Raw genomic sequence first — 19,913 nt, forward strand, 5'->3', positions numbered from 1 at the left:
CTTTGATTTCCTAATGGGTTGGTATTTTCTATGCCAACAGGGTTCCTGAGCACAGGTGACCAGGCTGCCAAAGGGAACTATGGTCTGCTGGACCAAATTCAGGCATTGCGGTGGATCAAAGAGAATATCCAGGCCTTCAAAGGAGATCCAAAAAGGGTGACGATATTCGGATCAGGGGCTGGAGCATCATGTGTTAGTCTGCTGACCTTGTCGCACTATTCAGAGGGTACGTAACCTTCAGTTATGATCAAGTTTTATTTGTTGGAAATGTTTTTGGGTTTTGGGGTCTAGAGCATTTGCTCTGTGTAACAACAACTTTTTTCCAGATTTTAGAGTCACATTCAGGCAGCTGAGCCAGAACCAACTTAGTTAATAGTTATTACAGAGACATGTTTCATTATAGCCTTATTTCCTGGCTCATCCTTTGGGGGCGGTCATGGGCTGGAGGTTAAGGATCTGGCACTGTGACCGGAAGGTTGCCGGTTTGATCCCCAGTGCTGACAGTCCATGAATGAGGCGTCCTTGAGCAAGATACCTAACCCCCAGCTGCTCCCCGAGCACCGTGGATAGGGCTGCCCACCGCTCCAAGCAAGTGTGCTTACTGCCCCCTAGTGTGTGTGTTCACTAGTGCGTATGTGGTGTTTCACTTCACGGATGGGTTAAATGCGGAGGTGGAATTCCCTGGTTGTGGGATCAAAAAAGTATCACTTAATAACTTATTTGTTGCTAACGCTTTCTGTGAAACCTGTATTCTTAAGCCTTTATAAATGCATTTATAACTCTATGTAACAAGTCTTTGTAAATGTAGTCATAAACTTCAGTAATGTTTCATAAAACTCTCATAACAAACTACAGTTCATTATTTGGTAACATGTGAACATGTACTGTTACTACATGCTTTACCATTTCCATTACCATCATAGTGCTTCAAGTAAAGTGACTGATAATGTTATTTTTGTTGTAAATAGTTTATAAGACACTTTACTGTTATAATATGAGGCTTAATAAAGATGCAACATAGTTTAATACTTCATCTAAGTCCTTATAGTTATTGACTTAAACACAAGGTGTTTGTTTCCCATTCAGACATGAAAAGCAAGCCACAGTCTAACATGGAGGGGGGGGGGGTATCATGAGTATTTTATGTAGACTTATAGTACAATTTAAAATTTGCTTTTAATTTTATACTTAACCACTTCGCAGGTTCCGCCCTTTACTTTCTGTCAACGTTCACGTTATACATTGAAATTTTAACAATTTTGACATTTATGAATCGATTCAGAATCATTCATGTCCGCATAGCGATGCATCTAAGAATCATGTTTTTCCTGCAAAGGGTAACAGGAGTTTTTAAATATTACAAAAAAGTAAAATATACTTAAAAAGAAGATACAAAGATTTTTGTTTCACAGTGTCAATGTTTATATTTTTAGCATATTTACTGTTCTACTTTGTAGTCAACAATAAATTTGACATTGTTTGATGGTTTCTTATCACTAATGGTTTTTGTTTTCATCAATATATTTTTCATCAAATTATATTTAGATTGATAGCATATTTGATACAGATCACCACTAATTGTATGACTGAATATAGAAACCTAGTCCTAGTCATTTTTTGTCACCTATTCATACATCAAACCCATACATGAGCCCTGACAAAGAATTTGGCCTTGAAGTCTTGTTCTTATGGTGGATGGAAAAAACAAAAGAAACAGCCCTTTGAGGCAGCACGCTTGAGATGCTCATACAATGCTAACCTTCCAGAGGAACAAAAACAGCCCAGATTGAAGCTGAATCCCATAATGGATCAAATGACCTCCAGCAACAGTTCCTCCTTCCCGGATCATGCAGAGCACTGTACAGTTCTTTAGGCAATCAAGGGTGGTTCTGCCATGGAATTGCTCTGAATGAATTGTGTGGACTTGTATGCCAAGGTAATATGCTAAGGTGACGTTAATATTATAGATATTACTTGCAAAACTGATGTGATTAAAATGCCCTATTTTATACATTTTAGCTTCAATTGGAAAATAGTTACATTTTTAAGTTGTTTAAAGGCATTTTGATTCTTCTGGTCATGAAAACAGCCTCATGTTCACATGGTCACAGTAATGTCACATGAGGATTCTTACATTAGAACAATAACGGTGTTATGGAGTGTGCTTGACTTGAGTCTTAAATAGGTGGGGGGGTTCAGAAACTACAAAAGCTGTGTCATAGTCGTTCCCTTAAACAGCAGCAGCTGCTTGTGCCTTGGCAAAGAATTGAGGCCTGCAGTCTGTTTCTTATAATGCATACAAAAAAAAACTTATGATGATCCTACAATACTTACCTGGAAAAGAAAAAAAAAAAAAAACAACAGCTCAGATTGGAGTTGAATCTCATAATGGATCAAATGACCTCCAGCAACAGTTCCTCCTCTCCAGAACCTGCAATTCAATCTGGATGGAGGATGTGACAGACTTAATCAAAATAACATGGACGAGATGCACTGTACTCCCTCGTGTTCTTGTCTGAAAGGGTCAGCTATGATTTATGAATGCTTTCTGAATTATATAATGCAAACTGTGAAAAGCACTTACTGCCATAAAAGCACATCATTTCACCTGCCGCTCCGGCTGCCGACGTCCTTACAGAAATCCCCTAGGTTCTAAGGCTTGTAATGGACTGCCATTTAATGTCGTTGACTGTTTTGAAAATAAACTTGCGTATTTAACACCTTTATAGCATATCAATACCATCTAATTCCAACTTGTTGACTGTTTTAATACATCATATGAGAATAGCAGCTGGTGTTTACATTTCATGATGAATGGACCAATACAAACGGTACAGAATTACAGTGTTATTCTTTCTTCTGTAAGGTAAGGTTTTGGAGATGCAGTACCCCACTTTGGCATAAAAAAGAGAACTGATTTCCTAAATCGGCCCTTTAGTGCAATGATAAGATCGAAATTGCAGCAGCTTTTACACTTTTGCATCATTGCACCTGAATGTATTGTAGTTTCCCTCTGAAAGCACAAAATACTGGGAGGAGATCATTATAATAAAACACCTCCTCCACTTTGCCAAGGCTGGTAGTAAAAACTGACTTGATGATTAAGCAATATTTATAACCTGTAGAGATGCCTCAGGCAACAAAATGGAAGCCCATTTCCACCAATTAAAAAAAATTCCTATTGTGTTTCCCCCCATTTCTGGCAGCAGTATGTCAAATTATAAAACTCATACTAAATCACATGAAAATTAGTATTTGTTTTGACATAATAAGCCATTATTTTTGGCTTAGTCAGGCAAACATTTGAGAAAACATTATTTTGAGATGAAAATTTATGGGCATACTGAGGCATACCTGGTGGGAATGGGCTTTGAGTTTTTATGGCACCAGTCATACATTAATTACAAAGTTGTACCTGCAGTTACTGGCATAAAAATAACCTGCTAAATTGGCCACACTAACCAGGGCAAACAATCTGTAGATTAGTGTTTCTCAACCCTGGCTCTGGAGATCCACTGCTCTGAACACACCTGATCCAACTAATCACCTCATTAACAACACCTCACTGAGCTGAAGTGGGTGGGTTAAAGTAGTAGTAGATATATGTTCTCACATTAGTCAGAACTGTTATACTAGAATACCGCATAAAAGCCAAGATAATGTGCAAACCATGCTAGTGTTAATCCGTTTAGCTGAATGACTGAATCAGGGATGTGTTTAAAATTAACATATGACCCTCAATCAGCTCTCTGTCTTGTCTGCTGCATCTGAAGTAGCCCACTTTGTTTTTGAAGCAGTGGACATAAAGGAATGGCTGGACCTTGGGGGTTATCCTTAGTCTAGCATAGACTCCTCTCGTACTGCCTGAGAAGTCAGGAGAAGATGAGGCCAAGGTCTCGTGGCCTTCTGCAAACAACGACCCGTTAACCAGCTGGTACCGAAGGCTTAGATACTTTCCAAATTCCTGCAGTGTCTGTCAGTCGGAGGCATGAGTGTATGAGACAAATAACTTAAGAACGTTGATGAAGCTGAAGTTGTCTTCTTATTCAGATTTCCTGTTTCACCTTAAGTGGCACAGCAGTGATTTTCAGGCGACTGTACAGGTGCCAGAATGAGTCACTGCTCCATTTAAGGTGGAACAGAGAATTCTAAGGAAAATCTGACAAATAAGAAGCCATCTTCAGCCTTAAAGAAATTCAGACATTTTGCCAGTGAAGCTACTCTTAGAAAACAATACTGGGTGGTTGGTTAGTGTAGTGGTTAACACCTCTGCCTTCTACACTGTAGACTGGGGTTCAATCCCCCACCAGGGCAAGCAACCTACACTATACCAATAAGAGTCCTTGGGCAAGACTCCTAACACCACCTTGGCCTCCCTGTGTAAAATGATCAAATTGAAATTTCTGGATAAGAGCGTCAGCCAAATGCCAGAAATGTAATGAAATGAGGTGTTCCAAAATGCTTCAGATTTACTTTGGTGGTTAAAAATGGTTCTTATTAAAAATGAAAGGGCATTCCAGATTAATAAGACACTGCTAACCTACAAAAATAGGCTTAATGAAATAACTAAACTGATTTTATCTCAAAAGAACGTATATACTGGGATATTTATGGAGCTATCAGATATTTTAATTATTCAATCTTATTTCCTCTTTAACCCTTGTTTAAATCTGGGAGACACTGCTATAGACGGTCGGTACTGTGTGCCTCCTAGTATATCACAGCAAGGTTAGGTTAGGACAGCAACAGTATACAAGCACAAAATCTATCATATGCTTATTTCTTTATTTATTGGTGGAACTTGCTGATGGCTGTTTTTCATTTATTCACTCATGCATTACAAATAACTTGCCATGTCCACTTGCAACTAATTGTCAGTCATGCATAGTCAGGCATTTTTCTTGCAGTGACTCTGCCTTCATCCCTTCCTTTCTTTTTCTTTCTGCATTTCTGAGAATGTAGAGTGGAGCAAGGGCTATTTTTCCTTCTGTGTCACTGAATCATATGCCTCAGTCAGGCCTAGTCAGTTCCATGCCCCAAGGTGCCGTCTTTTTTTTTTGTAGGACACAGTCTGTGGCATGAATCTGCTGCCACGCGTGGCTGGACTGACAGAGGTACGACACAGAGGCTTATGTGTCTCGGTTAGCATCTGCGTCAGGTGTTTGGCGATGTTCTTTCTCCTGAATACTAAGTGCAGGCGAGGAAAATGAAGGGAGCTGTGCTAACCAGTCATAATGGACATGGTAACTTGGTGATGAATAGACTCCTCATATTGCCCTGGTTGAGTCACTGAAGCTTCTGAGAGGACAAAAATAGAAAATATGGGCAACATATCACAAACACACACACACACACTCAGAGTTCCTGGTGCGCTCTGGCCTATTTACAGAGTAGCAAATCAGGGGAAAAAAAGCCTCTTCTCCCCCAAAAAATGTTCACGATGGGGACATTGCCCCAAGCGTCATTACAAAACACCGTCATGCTCTTTAATTCCTGTCTGGTTTCTCTATTTGGCAAGAATGGCATAATAGAGTCATGCCTATGAGACTTATTTTTTCCAGTCATGCAACACAAAGAAAGAAGTCTCCCAAGAAATTTGTACATGTTGGAAAAAAAAAATAAAACAAAACAAAAAAAAACTAAATCTCCAAAGAAATCACACCCAGCATCTGCTTACTATGTGATTGGCTGTGAGGTTAAAGTCCTGAATATCAGCGTTAATTCAGCAATGCACTTTAAGTCAACCAAATGTTAACACTGAACTTTTAGACCTTCGTCTTACTGTATCAAAAGACAAAATGACAAATCTTTTGTTTTCCTGTCATTTTTGATCAAATACTAATGTAATTACTCCAGTTTCATGCTTCACCTCCCCCTTTCGCCTCTCACCACCCCCACCTATCATCAAGGGAAATGCTGGGCTAGTTTAGAGACCTTGCCAAATACTGCACTTCACTTACGCATCACATTATGGAGGGAAAATGCAGCATAATTTCCAATTGGCATTCACATAAAATGAATTTTGGATAAACTGTAAGTTGTTTAAGGTTAGGTTGGGGTGGTATGTGCAAAAGATTCTCGATTCTAGACTCTTGACCTTTTGCTATGTAAGAGCTAATGACGTTACAACACACAGCTGGCCAACAAGCAAATCAAGCAGCTGAATGTTGCATTATTTATGGTCTCCAAAATGATGGGATCATGGTCCTAAATGGGCTGTGCTTTCTCTGTTGTTCAGACAATGTCGATGTTAATACTTACAAATTAAAGCTGACATTCTGCTGTTCAACCTCATAGACATTGTTTATTTCAAATCCAATTAGCTGTAATTGGCACTAACCCTTACATACCTTCTCTCATTGTCCTGGTTTGCATGCGGCCTGTTGCTGGATATCTTAACTATGTTATCTTTCTAGTTTATGCCCGTTTTGAAGGCTTTCAGTCTTGTCTCTTTGCATGTGCTCAGTTGAGTTAAGATCAGTCAAGAACATTCACTATTGGGCTTGACAACTCGTGACAAGTCAGGGTTTGCTTTAGTAGTATGCTCGAGAGCATTGTCCTACTGCAAGGTGAAGGACTATCTGCTGAGGTTTGAGGTCATTGGTTGGGTCTGAGCTTCTGTAGCTGCTTCTATATACTTTGGAATTCCTTTTCCTGCTGCTGTTAGCAGTAACATCATTAGTAAAGAGGTGAAACAGTTCAACAACAATGCATACCTGCCCAAAGTCATACGTGGTATAGGTTAATCTTTCTTTTAACAGCCTATAAGAAGTCACTTTTTGAAACTTAGATTTGCCTTTTTTCCTTGTTAAAGTTTAGTAAAGTTTAGCCGTGGCGAGCCTTCTGAGATCAAGCTGTTGTATTCCTCTTTTTATGGTAGTATAGTATGTTTTTGGCTGTGTTATTGATTTGTTACTGTTTTCTCAGTCTTATGGTCGACTGCTTTGCTGGCATTGACACTTCTGTGGACTTCATGTTGAGATATAAGAGCAAATTCTAGATTCTAGGCTCTTGATCTTTTGTTAGCTCTCATGTATGAGCTAATGATGCTACAGCACACAGCTGGACGACAAGCAACCAAGCAGTTGAATGTTGCATTATTTATGGTATCCAAAAATATGGGACTATGGTCCGTGTATTAAAAAGACTATGCTTCTCTGTGGTTCAGTCAATGTAGATGTAAATACTCACAAATTAATGCTGACATTCTGCTCTTTAACTTCACAGACATTGTTTAATTTCACATGAAATTGTAATTGGCACTAATCCTTACATACCATCTCTCATTGCCCTGGTTTGTACGCGGCCTGTTAATGAAAAGACAGCGTCACTGCTAAAGGTTGTGCAGATGCTTCTTCTGCTTTCAGCAAAGTGGTCTGAGTGCACTAATTGGTTTCTTCTTCCTCTTTCCAGATCTATTTCAGAAAGCCATCATCCAGAGTGGAACTGCTTTGTCCAGCTGGGCTGTCAACTACCAGCCAGCAAAGTACACACGCATGCTAGCAGAAAAGGTGGGCTGCAACATGCTTGACACTATAGATCTGGTGGAGTGCTTGCAGAAGAAGAACCACAAGGAGCTTATTGAACAATACATCACCCAAGCAAAATACCACATTGCTTTCGGACCCGTTATAGATGGCGACGTCATCCCAGATGACCCGCAGATTCTCATGGAGCAAGGCGAGTTCCTCAATTACGACATCATGTTGGGAGTCAACCAGGGGGAGGGTTTTAAGTTTGTGGACGGAATCGTGGACAGTGAGGATGGCGTCTCCGCAAACGACTTCGATTTTGCCGTGTCTGATTTTGTGGACCACCTGTACGGTTATCCTGAGGGTAAGGATACGCTCCGAGAAACCATCAAGTTCATGTACACGGATTGGGCTGACAAGGAGAATCCAGAGACCAGGCGCAAGACTTTGGTTGCTTTATTTACGGATCACCAGTGGGTGGCGCCAGCGGTAGCCACAGCAGATCTTCATGCGCAGTATGGATCACCAACATATTTCTACGCTTTCTACCACCACTGCCAGAGTGAGATGAAACCGAGCTGGGCCGACTCGGCACACGGAGACGAGGTGCCATATGTTTTCGGAATCCCTATGATTGGCCCAACGGATCTGTTCAACTGCAATTTCTCCAAGAATGACGTCATGCTCAGTGCAGTGGTGATGACCTACTGGACAAATTTTGCTAAGACAGGGTGAGTGTGCAGTGATATTCATTATGCCTTGTATGTTGATCCTCTAACTGATGCAAGTATTCTTCATAGAAAACTTGCGCACATGGGAGTTAATGTAGTTGAAAACATAATGAACACAACATTTTAAAACATTCACAAAGTAGACATCGTATGTGTCATTAGATCAATTAAATATTTTCAGAAACATTGATTAGGTTAAAATTGGACAGAGGTCAAAATTGATTAGCACTTCTAGTCAACATTAGTAATTTCATAAAGTCATTACCGTTAAACCAAAGGATTTCTCTAAAGGTGATATGATAGCTGACATGGGAATTATGGGCAGATTCCAATATTCTGTTTGCGTATGTTGATATGTTTTTGTATCAGTTTGAAATATTGTTCAGATCTAAACAACATGATGCTAATAATATATTTAAACCACATAGTATCTGCTGATAGAGGTGGGCGATATGGAAAAAGTTTCATGATACATGACGTATCAAAATATTTTGTCATGCAGAAAAAAGCACTAATAGTGTTACATATAAAACTATCAAATAGCATAAATGCAATGATTATTATTCAACTTTTACACACTGCACTGCACCAAATCCAATTAAACAGGACTAATTATGCTGTCTTTGTAATGAAATATGTACATACACTTTAGTTTACATACTGACAATATCTAGGATATGCTCAGAAATAACATCACAATAACAAAATTGATCATAATAACATTCAAATATCATCGCATTGCCATTGTTATGATGAAATCTCAGACCTCCAGTTTTCCCATTTGGATTTTTAAATCTGGAGGGATAGCTGTTGTGTATGAATGTATAGGCTTTTGCACAGTTGCTTATATTCTTATTTCTTATCAAATGCTCTTCTTCTTATGAACAACTGGGAAGCAATAAGAATATTTCGGGTACAACAGTCAGCCCTACTCAGATTTTTCAGTGTCATTCACCACGTGGCCTCTTATGACAAGCTTTCTACGGAAAACGAATGGGATTCATTGCAATATGTTCCCATACTCAAATACTGTAAACTCACTGTAAAAGACGGTTTATGAGTGAGTGTTCATATTTAATAGGAAGGAAACACATGATGTGTATCCTAGCCCGCATTTGAAGGACTTTGCTTCTAGAATCCCAGTTGAGTCACACAGATCTTGTGAGATTGTCAGAGCTTGTTATACAGAGCATGAAACATCAACATCATGTGTGATGCTGTTTGTATGAAGTGTCAAAAATAATCGGATTTCAGGAGACAAATCTATGAGCCATTTCAACTAGTGCAGTTTTCCAAGTTGTCAGTTTTTTCGTCATAACAGTATGAAATGCAAGACCAAAACCCAGACAGATTCTTGTAGAGGTCAAAATGTCTATTCATTTTACTTGAACCTGACATAAACATGTCATTATGGGTGATGTCCTGAGTTGTCATGGCAGGTTTTGTCTAGTGATGTTACTATTAGTTAAGATTTCCATGACATATCATACATGATGTCATGATGGCTAACTAGAGTACACTGAGCAAAAAACAGCTGTCATTAGCTGTCATGACATCACACATTATGACATCACAGCAACTAGCACAATTACTAGCACAATTAAATTATATGGTAGCACTTCAGTGTAGGTTGGTGTTGATAAGGTTACATGACAATCATGTAAACCTATATAACCTATATATAGGTTATATATACACCAATCAGGCATAACATTATGACCTTGTTTCTACAATCATTGTCGAATGTTATCAGCTCCATGTACTATATGGATGCACTTATATGGGTGTAGTTCTACAATTACAGACTGTAGTCCATCTGTTTCTCTGCATACTTTGTTAGCTCCCTTTTACCCTTTTCTTCAGTGGTCAGGACCCCCATGGACCCTCACAGAGCAGGTATCATTTGGGTGGTGGATCATTCTCAGCACTGCAGTAACACTGACGTGGTGGTGATGTTAGTGTGTGTTGTGCTGGTATGAGTGGATCAGCAGTGCAGCTGGAATTTTAAACACTCTCTGTCCACTCACTGTCCACTCTATTAGGCACCCCTACCATGTCAGTCCTCTTTGTAGATGTAAAGTCAATGTTACTGCAGTACTGAGAATGATCCGCCACCCAAATAGTACCTGCTCTGTGAGGGTCTGTGGGGTCCTGACTACTGAAGAATAATGTAAAAGAGGGCTAACAAAGCATGCAGAGAAACAGATGCACTACAGTCTGTAATTGTAGAACTATAAAGTGCATATATATACACACACACACACATACATACTCTGGTCAACCCCAATGTTGGATTTTGCTGACACTGTATGTATAATGCTGTGTAATGAGAACTGACTTTCTACATAAATGGTGATTATGTTACACAACCTGACAACTGAGGCTGGTTGAAAAGTCAAACAATGGTATGTACTCCTAAAAAGATGCTTTGACACTTTGTGGTTACACTGGAATGGAAATCTACTGTATTATAGTCATATTGTGAAGGTTTGATATTGATGCTCTGTTTCTGCCCGTTCAGTGAAGTGAGTGTCATATTTATTCTTATAAGATCTTTAGGAATCATTATTAGTGTCTAAGCACTAAAATGAGTTTTCTAAGTTTTATTTAATTTGGCTTCTTAGTAAAATGAGCAGTTTTTCGCTGAATATTCTGAGCAGTCATTTGTCACTGGCACACAAAAGACCTGCTTCATGGAGTCACGTCTTCACTTTTGCTGAAGAGGTGCTGATAGGACTTGCTTTCACAATAATCAGTTCGCAGACTAACTTGATGTAGGATAGTTTCAGGTCATTTTAGGTCAGCTTCGGGAAGGACTTGGGTTAGAAATGATTAAAAAGTACCCAATATCCCAGTACCCAGTATTCCCAGTAACGTCTTAGAGTTAAGATCATCTTAATTACGAGAGAGTGTTCAGTGTTATACTCACTCTACCATTTACATGTTCGTAAGGTAAAGTACTTTTAGGAAACCCAGCCCAGTATTTTAAGAAATGCTTGAAAAAATGGACACAGGAGATTGAAATAGACTGTGAAATGGACACAATGACACTAAGAGGTCACCTAACATGCTATGTCATTTCACCCCAGAAAAGTGTTATGACACAATCTAATGTCAACAAAAACCTGTCGCTTAATGTTAATGTTAACTTGCATGTTATGTCAACTAGATATTCATTCAAAAGTAGCCTTCATGACAACTGCTGCTTATTGCAATAAGCCTTTATTAATGTTTTTATTAGCTTATGTCAGTTGTCATGAATGGCTTATGTAATTGTCATGTAGCCTTATGAACACTGGTTGACAGTAAAGTGTTACCATGTAAGTAGATTGTTACCAAATATCTTTTACATGCCAAATACATAGAAAGATCTGGCTAACGCAGTAGGACATTGCCTTGAATTTTGACACTTGTGCTGAATGAGTCATGGTGCATTAGAAATCACCTTCATCAGACCTTGCTCTCCCTGCAAAGCCCTTCTCTTTCTTTCATTGCATTTCAGAGCATGTACACGCCACCTCATTGCAAAGGCCGTCCATTTAAAGATAAGTGGCTTAACTCTCAAGCTGCTTCCCAGACAAGAGGTTATATGTGACAAAACCTTTTAGACTGAGTGTCCAGATATAGGATTAGATTTTGCCCTTTCCCTGATTATATAGCAACATCTGGAGAACTGATCCTAGATCAGCAGTCCTGCACATGAGCCATATGGGCCTCGGTGTGTCGCTGTCTACATTTGCTGCCACATCTCTGCTAAGCAGGTCCAACTTAGGGTGTAAACATGCATCAGTGCAGTCATCTAGTGGGTGATTAGACTGCAGTGTTGCAATGTTTGAATGAATTAGAATGAGTCAGAATAATTAAGCAACATAACATAAACCTGAAAATAACATGATACCACATAAACATAACTTACAAAATTGAGTCATATTGCACATCTTTTTTTGCAGTTAAACAGGTTTATATAGAAGGTGCTTTAAATAAGATGCCAACTTCAGCTTCATTGAAATTATCAAGCCATTTGTCTCATACATGTGTTCCATATACTCATGCCCCTGACCATCAGATGCTGCTGGACTTTTTGAAAATATTACAGTCACTCATGCTTCAGTAGCAGCTGGGCCATGGTTTGTTTTGCACACAAGGAAAATCATGCAGCTACTTCTGATGCAACAGGCTTGACAGCATGGGGATGATTGAGGAACTAGTTCACCACCCAGTACTAGTAGACTAGAATACAGTCATAATCAGTCTGAATCACTGGAAGCTCTGAGAGGCCCATAACTAACATATTAGGCGCTCCAGGCAAAATGAGGTCATAGTGCCCTATAGAAGGCACCTTCACAACCCTTGTACTCATGGTGTGGGCCGTGTGCAGCTTGTAGCCTGTATTTCAAGTCAAGGCCTGCGTGACTCATGGCATCTCTCCAACTGGCACCATAGTGTCAGGACCTAGACTACCAAGCTCATCAGCATCTATCTCTCTCTCTCTCTCTCTGATTCCTCTCTCGGTGAGTGTTTCTCACTCAGTCCAAGTGGCTTAAAAACAGAGTGACCAAAAAATGAAAGCAATTTCTGCCTCACTTGCAAGTGCTTTTGCCTCACAGGAGAGTCTCTCCAGCCACTGATAAACACTCCACTCATACAGCTAGACTTTAACTTAGCTGAGTATTATCCAAAAATCATGATCATAAGAGAGAGAGAGAGAGAGAGAGAGAGAGAGAGAGAGAGAGAGACAGATTCCCACATTAGAGTCATAGTGATAGAGAATAAAGACATAAATAATAGAGGGAAGGAATAGAGGGAAAGAGAGAGAGAGAGAGAGAGAGAGAGAGAGAAGAGCCCCAAAGAGACAGAGAAAGAGAGAGAGAGAGAGAGAGAGAGAGACAGACAGACAGACTGACAGAGGAAGAACAAGAATTAGATGTAAAACTTACATCAGAAAGACATAGAGAGAGACAGAGAGAATGAGAAAGAGAGGAAGGGAAAGAGAAATAGAAAGAGAGACAGAGACAGATTCCCAAATTAGAGTCAGAGTGATAGAGAATAGAGGGAGAGAGAGAAAGAGAGAGAGAGAGAGAGAGAGAGAGAGAGGCAAAGAAACAGAATTACATTTAGATTTAGAATTAGATTTAGACATTACATTAGAAAGACAGAGAGAGACAGAGAGAGAGAGAATAGAGAGAGAGAGAGAGAGAGAGAGAGAGAGAGAGAGAGAGAGAGAGAGAGGCAAAGAAACAGAATTACATTTAGATTTAGAATTAGATTTAGACATTACATTAGAAAGACAGAGAGAGAGAGAAAGAGAGAGAGAGAGGGACTGAGAAAGATAACATAATAGACAGAGACAGAAAGACTGAGAGAGAGATAGAAAGAGGCAGAGACAGATTCCCAAATTAGAGACAGCAAGAAAGATTAATTGATAGAAAGTGAAGACATGGAGAGACAGAGAGAGATGGAGAGAGAGAGAGAGAGAGAGAGAGAGAGAGAGAGAAATTGCCTGTTTTGAATAACTTATTTTTGCCTTTTTTTATCTAGTCAGTAGACCACTAGACTTTGACATGTTACGTATTATTCAAAAATGAGGCGAGAGAGAGAAACCCAAATTAGGGAATAAGAGACAGAGAGGAGAGGCAGAGAGAGAGAGAGAGAGAGAGAGAGAGAGAGAGCACTAAATTAGGCTTGCCTTTTTTGAACTTTTCATGTATTCTTTTGCCTTTTTTTCTCCTAGTTTAGCCTGCCGACGTAATGTCTCGCACCTATCATTACAACCTTTCATTCCTAATCCCCTTTTTGTCAGCACTGCTATGAGGAGAAAATTAGTTTGGAGAGCGTCTAGCATCGGGGAGAAGGATGCTCTTTCAGCCTTAAGGGGAACAGTGTGAAAGAGTTTGTGGATGCTTTTCAATACAGAAAAGGATTCTGCAGTGGAGAATGTGTTCTGAATGCAATGTTATCAGGGTGTTCAGTGTATCTGCTGCCCAGTCTCTACAAGAACATAGATGGCAGAGACATGGCCTGTTTAACTTCTATGTTGATTTGGAATGACCTACCAAGCTATTCTAGACTTTGGTTTCATAGTGCTTAAAGGGACCTTCAGACCAGTATGAAAAATGTAACCATTGTTCTGCTCTAAACATGCCTACTTGCATCTCTAGAGCAAGTGTGTCAAACTCAACCACTAAAAGGACCATATTAAAAAAATCTCAACAAATCTGTGTGCCAGACAACAACTGTGCTTTATTTCATTTTTAATGAACATGTTAAGTGTTTATACTGGCTGAGCGGATTGTGTCAGGCCCACAGGCCTTGTGTTTGACACATGAGCTGTAGAGTGAGATCTCCATGTTTAAAGACCAAGAAAATCCCCTTGTGAGGAATGTCTTAAAGGTGGGAGGAGCTTTTGAAAAACTACAACTGCTTTGGGGTGGATTTTTAGAGGCTGGGCTTTTATTTTTTTATTTCTTTATTTTATTGGAGAAGAAAGCTAGACAGCTAGTATTACTGATAGGAAGACAAATGTCTTATTGCAGTCATTTAGCTGTAGTAACTGCCCTCAAATTGCCATTACAATCGAGAGAATGGATTATCTCAATAGAAGAAATGACTCAACAGATGAAGAGGATAAGCTGAAAGCTAGGCAAGGAGTGTTTATTAGATATCTTACCTTGTTTGGCTTCTTTTCTTTGGCTGAAAGGGGAAAAATGTGTCTCTGGTACCGAATAAAGATGGAATATTTTTTTGATTACAAGGTGAGAGTCACACTAATGCTGTCTTGGTTATATTTACTAGCCTATAAGTTAGCAGTCAGAATTGGCTGACATCATAAGGATTCCTTATTGCTGTGTGATGTACTTGCTAATTGCATACTGGGTATTGTAGTGAGTTAATACTGATGAATAAAAACTAGGAAAGGAAATTGTGAAAGAGGTTGAAGGATGCAGAGCTGGGCTGCAGAACGCTGCTTCACACAGGAAAGAAAACCTTATTCAACTCTACTTTTAAGCCAGAATGCCTTTGTAATATCAGAGAGAAACCTGCACAGATCATGTCATTTACATGGATGTAGTAGGTAATTTTAGTGTGATTGTGTGACATTGAAAGGACTAATAAAACATAAATACAAACACTCATGCAGGTAACATAGTTGTAGTGCTACAGCATTTACTCAAAATGTCCAGACTTAACCAATGGAATTAATCTATACAGCACCAGCTTCAACATTAATTTTAGGCGTCATACTTTGTATGAAAAGGTATTGGTATCACTATAATATGCATATTTGCATATAACATATATATATATATATATATATATATATATACCTGTTGTTGGAACAAACCTCCAAAAATGAGAACTTTACAGGAGAAGGGAAAAAACATACTTAACTCTTAATGTAAAGCAATGGAACCTGGATTTTTTCCAAGTCATATTGGGTCATTTGTTTTGGTCCATTCTTCATGAAATTTACTCACAATGTAAAGGGCTACAGGCATTTTCAAATTTGTTAAGTACTGCAAAATGACAAAAACGCAGATGGGTTGTTCTGACAGCAGCAATATATTTGTATATACCTGCCCAGAACTCCCCCCAAGTTCTCAGAGTCTCTCCCTCTTACATTAGGCACCAAAGCACAATGAAAAATAATACATAAACACACACATACACTGCTCAAAAAAATAAAGGGAACACTTAAACAACACAATATAACTCCAAGTAAATCAAACTTCTGTCAAATCAAACTGTCCACTTAGGAAGCAACACTGATTCACAATCAATTTCACAGCTGTTGTGCAAATGGAATAGACAACAGGTGGAAATCATTGGCAATCAGCAAGACACACTCAATAAAGGAGTGGTTCTGCAGGTGGGGACCACAGACCACTTCTCAGTGCCTTTCTGCTTTCTGGCTGATGTTTTGGTCACTTTTGAATGTTGGTGGTGCTTTCACGCTCGTGGTAGCATGAGACGGACTCTACAACCCACACAAGTGGATCAGGTAGTGCAGCTCATCCAGGATGGCACATCAATGCAAGCTGTGGCAAGAAGGTTTGCTGTGTCTGTCAGCGTAGTGTCCAGAGGCTGGAGGTGCTACCAGGTTAGTGGCCTGCTGGAGGTCATTTTGCAGGGCTCTGGCAGTGCTCCTCCTGTTCCTCCTTGTACAAAGGTGGAGGTAGCGGTCCTGCTGCTGGGTTGTTGCCCTCCTACAGCCTCCTCCACGTTGTCCGTCTCATGCTACCACGAGTGTGAAAGCACCACCAACATTCAAAAGTGACCAAAACATCAGCCAGAAAGCAGAAAGGTACTGAGAAGTGGTCTGTGGTCCCCACCTGCAGAACCACTCCTTTATTGAGTGTGTCTTGCTAATCGCCAATAATTTCCACTTGTTGTCTGTTCCATTTGCACAACAGCTGTGAAATTGATTGTGAATCAGTGTTGCTTCCTAAGTGGACAGTTTGATTTCACAGAAGTTTGATTTACTTGGAGTTATATTGTGTTGTTTAAGTGTTCCCTTTATTTTTTTGAGCAGTGTATGTGTGTGTTTATGTATTATTTTTCATTGTGCTTTGGTGCCTAATGTAAGAGGGAGAGACTCTGAGAACTTGGGGGGAGTTCTGGGCAGGTATATACAAATATATTGCTGCTGTCAGAACAACCCTTCTGCGTTTTTGTCGTTTTGCAGTACTTAACAAATTTGAAAATGCCTGTAGCCCTTTACATTGTGAGTAAATTTCATGAAGAATGGACCAAAACAAATGGCCCAATATGACTTGGAAAAAATCCAGGTTCCATTGCTTTACATTAAGAGTTAAGTATGTTTTTATATATAAACAGCAAAGCTGTAAGTAATGTAGCTTAAATAAGTGAGTCAGAATGTAATAGCCAGGCACAGTAATTGGAGGATGGTAAAGATCTTTAGAACTGTGCCATTAAAGAAATATACATTCAGCTAGAATGAGTCATGACTGTGCTTGGATGCATCCTCAAGATGTAACAAGGTTAAATTCTAAAGGATTTTTTTCTTTATATGAAAAAGTCATCGCTCTGAATGAAGCAAGCTGAATGTCGTAAATGCTTCAGGCTGAAGGGAAGAGAGCGAGAGAGAGAGAGAGAGAGAGAGAGAGAGAGAGTTTTGGAGGTTATTTATATCCATGAACTTTCTATTTCCATTTGACATTGTGAGGAGATTTGATTTTAGGCTCAGCCCTACCCAGCTGCCTTTTCTAGGACTGTTTATTTTACCTTTTTTATGCACAGAATAAAATTAGAAATGGAACATAAAGCTGTAGTATAAACAGTTTAAACAAAATATCATGTCATATTGCCACAGGGAAGTCTGGACAGACAAGTGGCGGGGGCAATGACTCTATGGCCAACATTCAGCAATTCAAACATAAAGCCAGGTTATCAAACATTTACACACCAGTTTGAATGTCTATATTGTCTTGATGTGGCTTATGTCATTATTAAAGTTCTCATATCCTGCAGTTTTCTCACATTTTATTTTTTTGCTCTGAAATCCATTTTTAATGCTAGTGAGGTTTTATGTACCAAAATTATAATTATTTTTCTAACCTTTCTTTATCCTTCTCTTCATAACGAAACAGGCTGTTACTCAACCTTTAAAACTCATACAGTGGGGAAAATAAGTATTTGATACACTGCTGATTTTACAAGTTTTCCCACCTACAAAGAATGGAGAGGTCTGTCATTTTTATCGTAGGTAAACTGTGAGAGACAGAATCTAAGAAAAATCCAGAAAATGACATTGTATGATTTTTAAATAATTAATTTGCATTTTATTGCATGAAATAAGTATTTGATCACCTACTAACCAGCAAGAATTCTGGCTCTCACAGACCTGTTAGATTTTCCTCAAGATGCCCTCCTACTCTGCACTCATTAGCTGTATTAACTGCACCTGTTTGAACCCGTTACCTGTATAAAAGACACCTGTCCACACACTCAATCAATAACACTCCAACCTCTCCACCATGGCCAAGACCAAACAGCTGTCTAAGGACACCAGGGACAAAATTGTAGACCTGCACAAGGCTGGGATGGGCTACAGGACAATAGGCAAGAAGCTTGGTGAGAAGGCAACAATTGTTGGCACAATTATTAGAAAATGGAAGAAACACAAGATGACTGTCAATCTTCCTCGGTCTGGGGTTCCATGCAAGATTTCACCTCGTGGGGTAAGGATGATTCTGAGAAAGGTCAGGAATCAGCTCAGAACTACACGGGAAGACCTGGTCAATGACCTGAACAGAGCTGGGACCACAGTCTCAAAGATTACCGTTAGTAACACACTACGCCATCATGGATTAAAATCCTGCAGGGCACGCAAGGTCCCCCTGCTCACGGCAGCACATGTCAAGGCCCGTTTGAAGTTTGCCAATGACCATCTGGATGATCCAGAGGAGGCATGGGAGAAGGTCATGTGGTCAGATGAGACCAAAATAGAACTTTTTGGTATCAACTCCACTCGTTGTGTTTGGAGGAAGAAGGATGAGTACAACCCCAAGAACACCATCCCAACCATGAAGCATGGAGGTGGAAACATCATACTTTGGGGGTGCTTTTCTGCAAAGGGGACAGGATTGAAGGGAGGATGGATGGGGCCATGTATTGTGAGTTTTTGGCCAACAACCTCCTTCCCTCAGTAAGAGCATTTAAGATGGGTCGTGGCTGGGTCTTCCAGCATGACAATGACCCAAAACACACCGCCAGGGCAACTAAGGAGTCCGTTCTGGAGCATTTCAAGGTCCTGGAGTGGCCTAGTGGTCTCCACACCAGAACCCAATAGAAAATCTTTGGAGGGAGCTGAAACTCAATGATGCCCAGCGACAGCCCCGAAACTGAAAGATCTGGAGATGATCTGTTTGGAGGAGTGGGCCAAAATCCCTCCTGCAGTGTGTGCAAACTTGGTCAAGAAGTACAGGAAACGTCTGACCTCTGTAATTGCAAACAAAGGTTTCTGTACCAAATATTAAGTTCTGTTTTTCTATAATACTCTAATACTTATTTCATACGATAAAATGCAAATTAATTATTTAAAAATCATATGATGCGATTTTCTGGATTTTTTTTAAAGATTCTGTCTCTCACAGTTGAAGTGTTGCCTATGATAAAATGACAGATCTCTCTATTCTTTGTAGGTTGGAAAACTTGCAAAATCGGCAGTGTATCAAATACTTATTTTCCCCACTGTATATGTAAATGAGCTCTGCTCTGATTGACTTGCCTGTATTGTACCAAATTCAACAAACAGTCCAGGCTGTAACTTCAGAATGAATGAGTGGTGCTAACCTGCTGTAGCCCAGTGCATCAATAATGACAGATGTGATGTCAAATGAGAAGAAAAAATAAATATTATGGCATAACATGGCCAATTATCATATTACAGCAAATACATGTTATAAACAATCTCATTTTTAACATACAGGCCAGGCAGGGTGTTTCAGGATCTTTTGATTGCATCAACAGCATGTGAAACATTTAATGAAGAACTTCATATTGATGAATCACAACACATATCATTACTGTTCCTAAGTAACTATAGCAAACAACAGTTTGTTTGGGTATTTGGGCTTTAAGTAATGTAAATATCTGACAACTCTTTCACATCTAGGTTATTCAGGTTGTAGTGATGTTTACTTTATAAGCCTAAAAAGTCTGATAGGCAGAAATATCTTCTCATGTGAGG

General features: G+C 39.5%; 1 protein-coding gene across 4 annotated transcripts in view; it reads left to right on the plus strand.

Annotated features, from left to right (window-relative positions):
• nlgn4xa (neuroligin 4 X-linked a) overlaps positions 1-19,913 on the plus strand; it is a 130,861-nt gene that overhangs the window by 100,304 nt on the left and 10,644 nt on the right. For all 4 annotated transcript variants that reach the window (XM_017699123.2, XM_017699125.2, XM_017699126.2 and 1 more), the window contains 2 exons: positions 41-226; positions 7,414-8,203. In XM_017699123.2, coding sequence (XP_017554612.1) covers positions 41-226; positions 7,414-8,203 — 976 coding nt within the window. The remainder of the gene's footprint in view (positions 1-40; positions 227-7,413; positions 8,204-19,913) is intronic.

Source organism: Pygocentrus nattereri, chromosome 12 (assembly GCF_015220715.1).
Source record: "Pygocentrus nattereri isolate fPygNat1 chromosome 12, fPygNat1.pri, whole genome shotgun sequence".
In the NCBI taxonomy this organism is placed as follows: domain Eukaryota; kingdom Metazoa; phylum Chordata; class Actinopteri; order Characiformes; family Serrasalmidae; genus Pygocentrus; species Pygocentrus nattereri.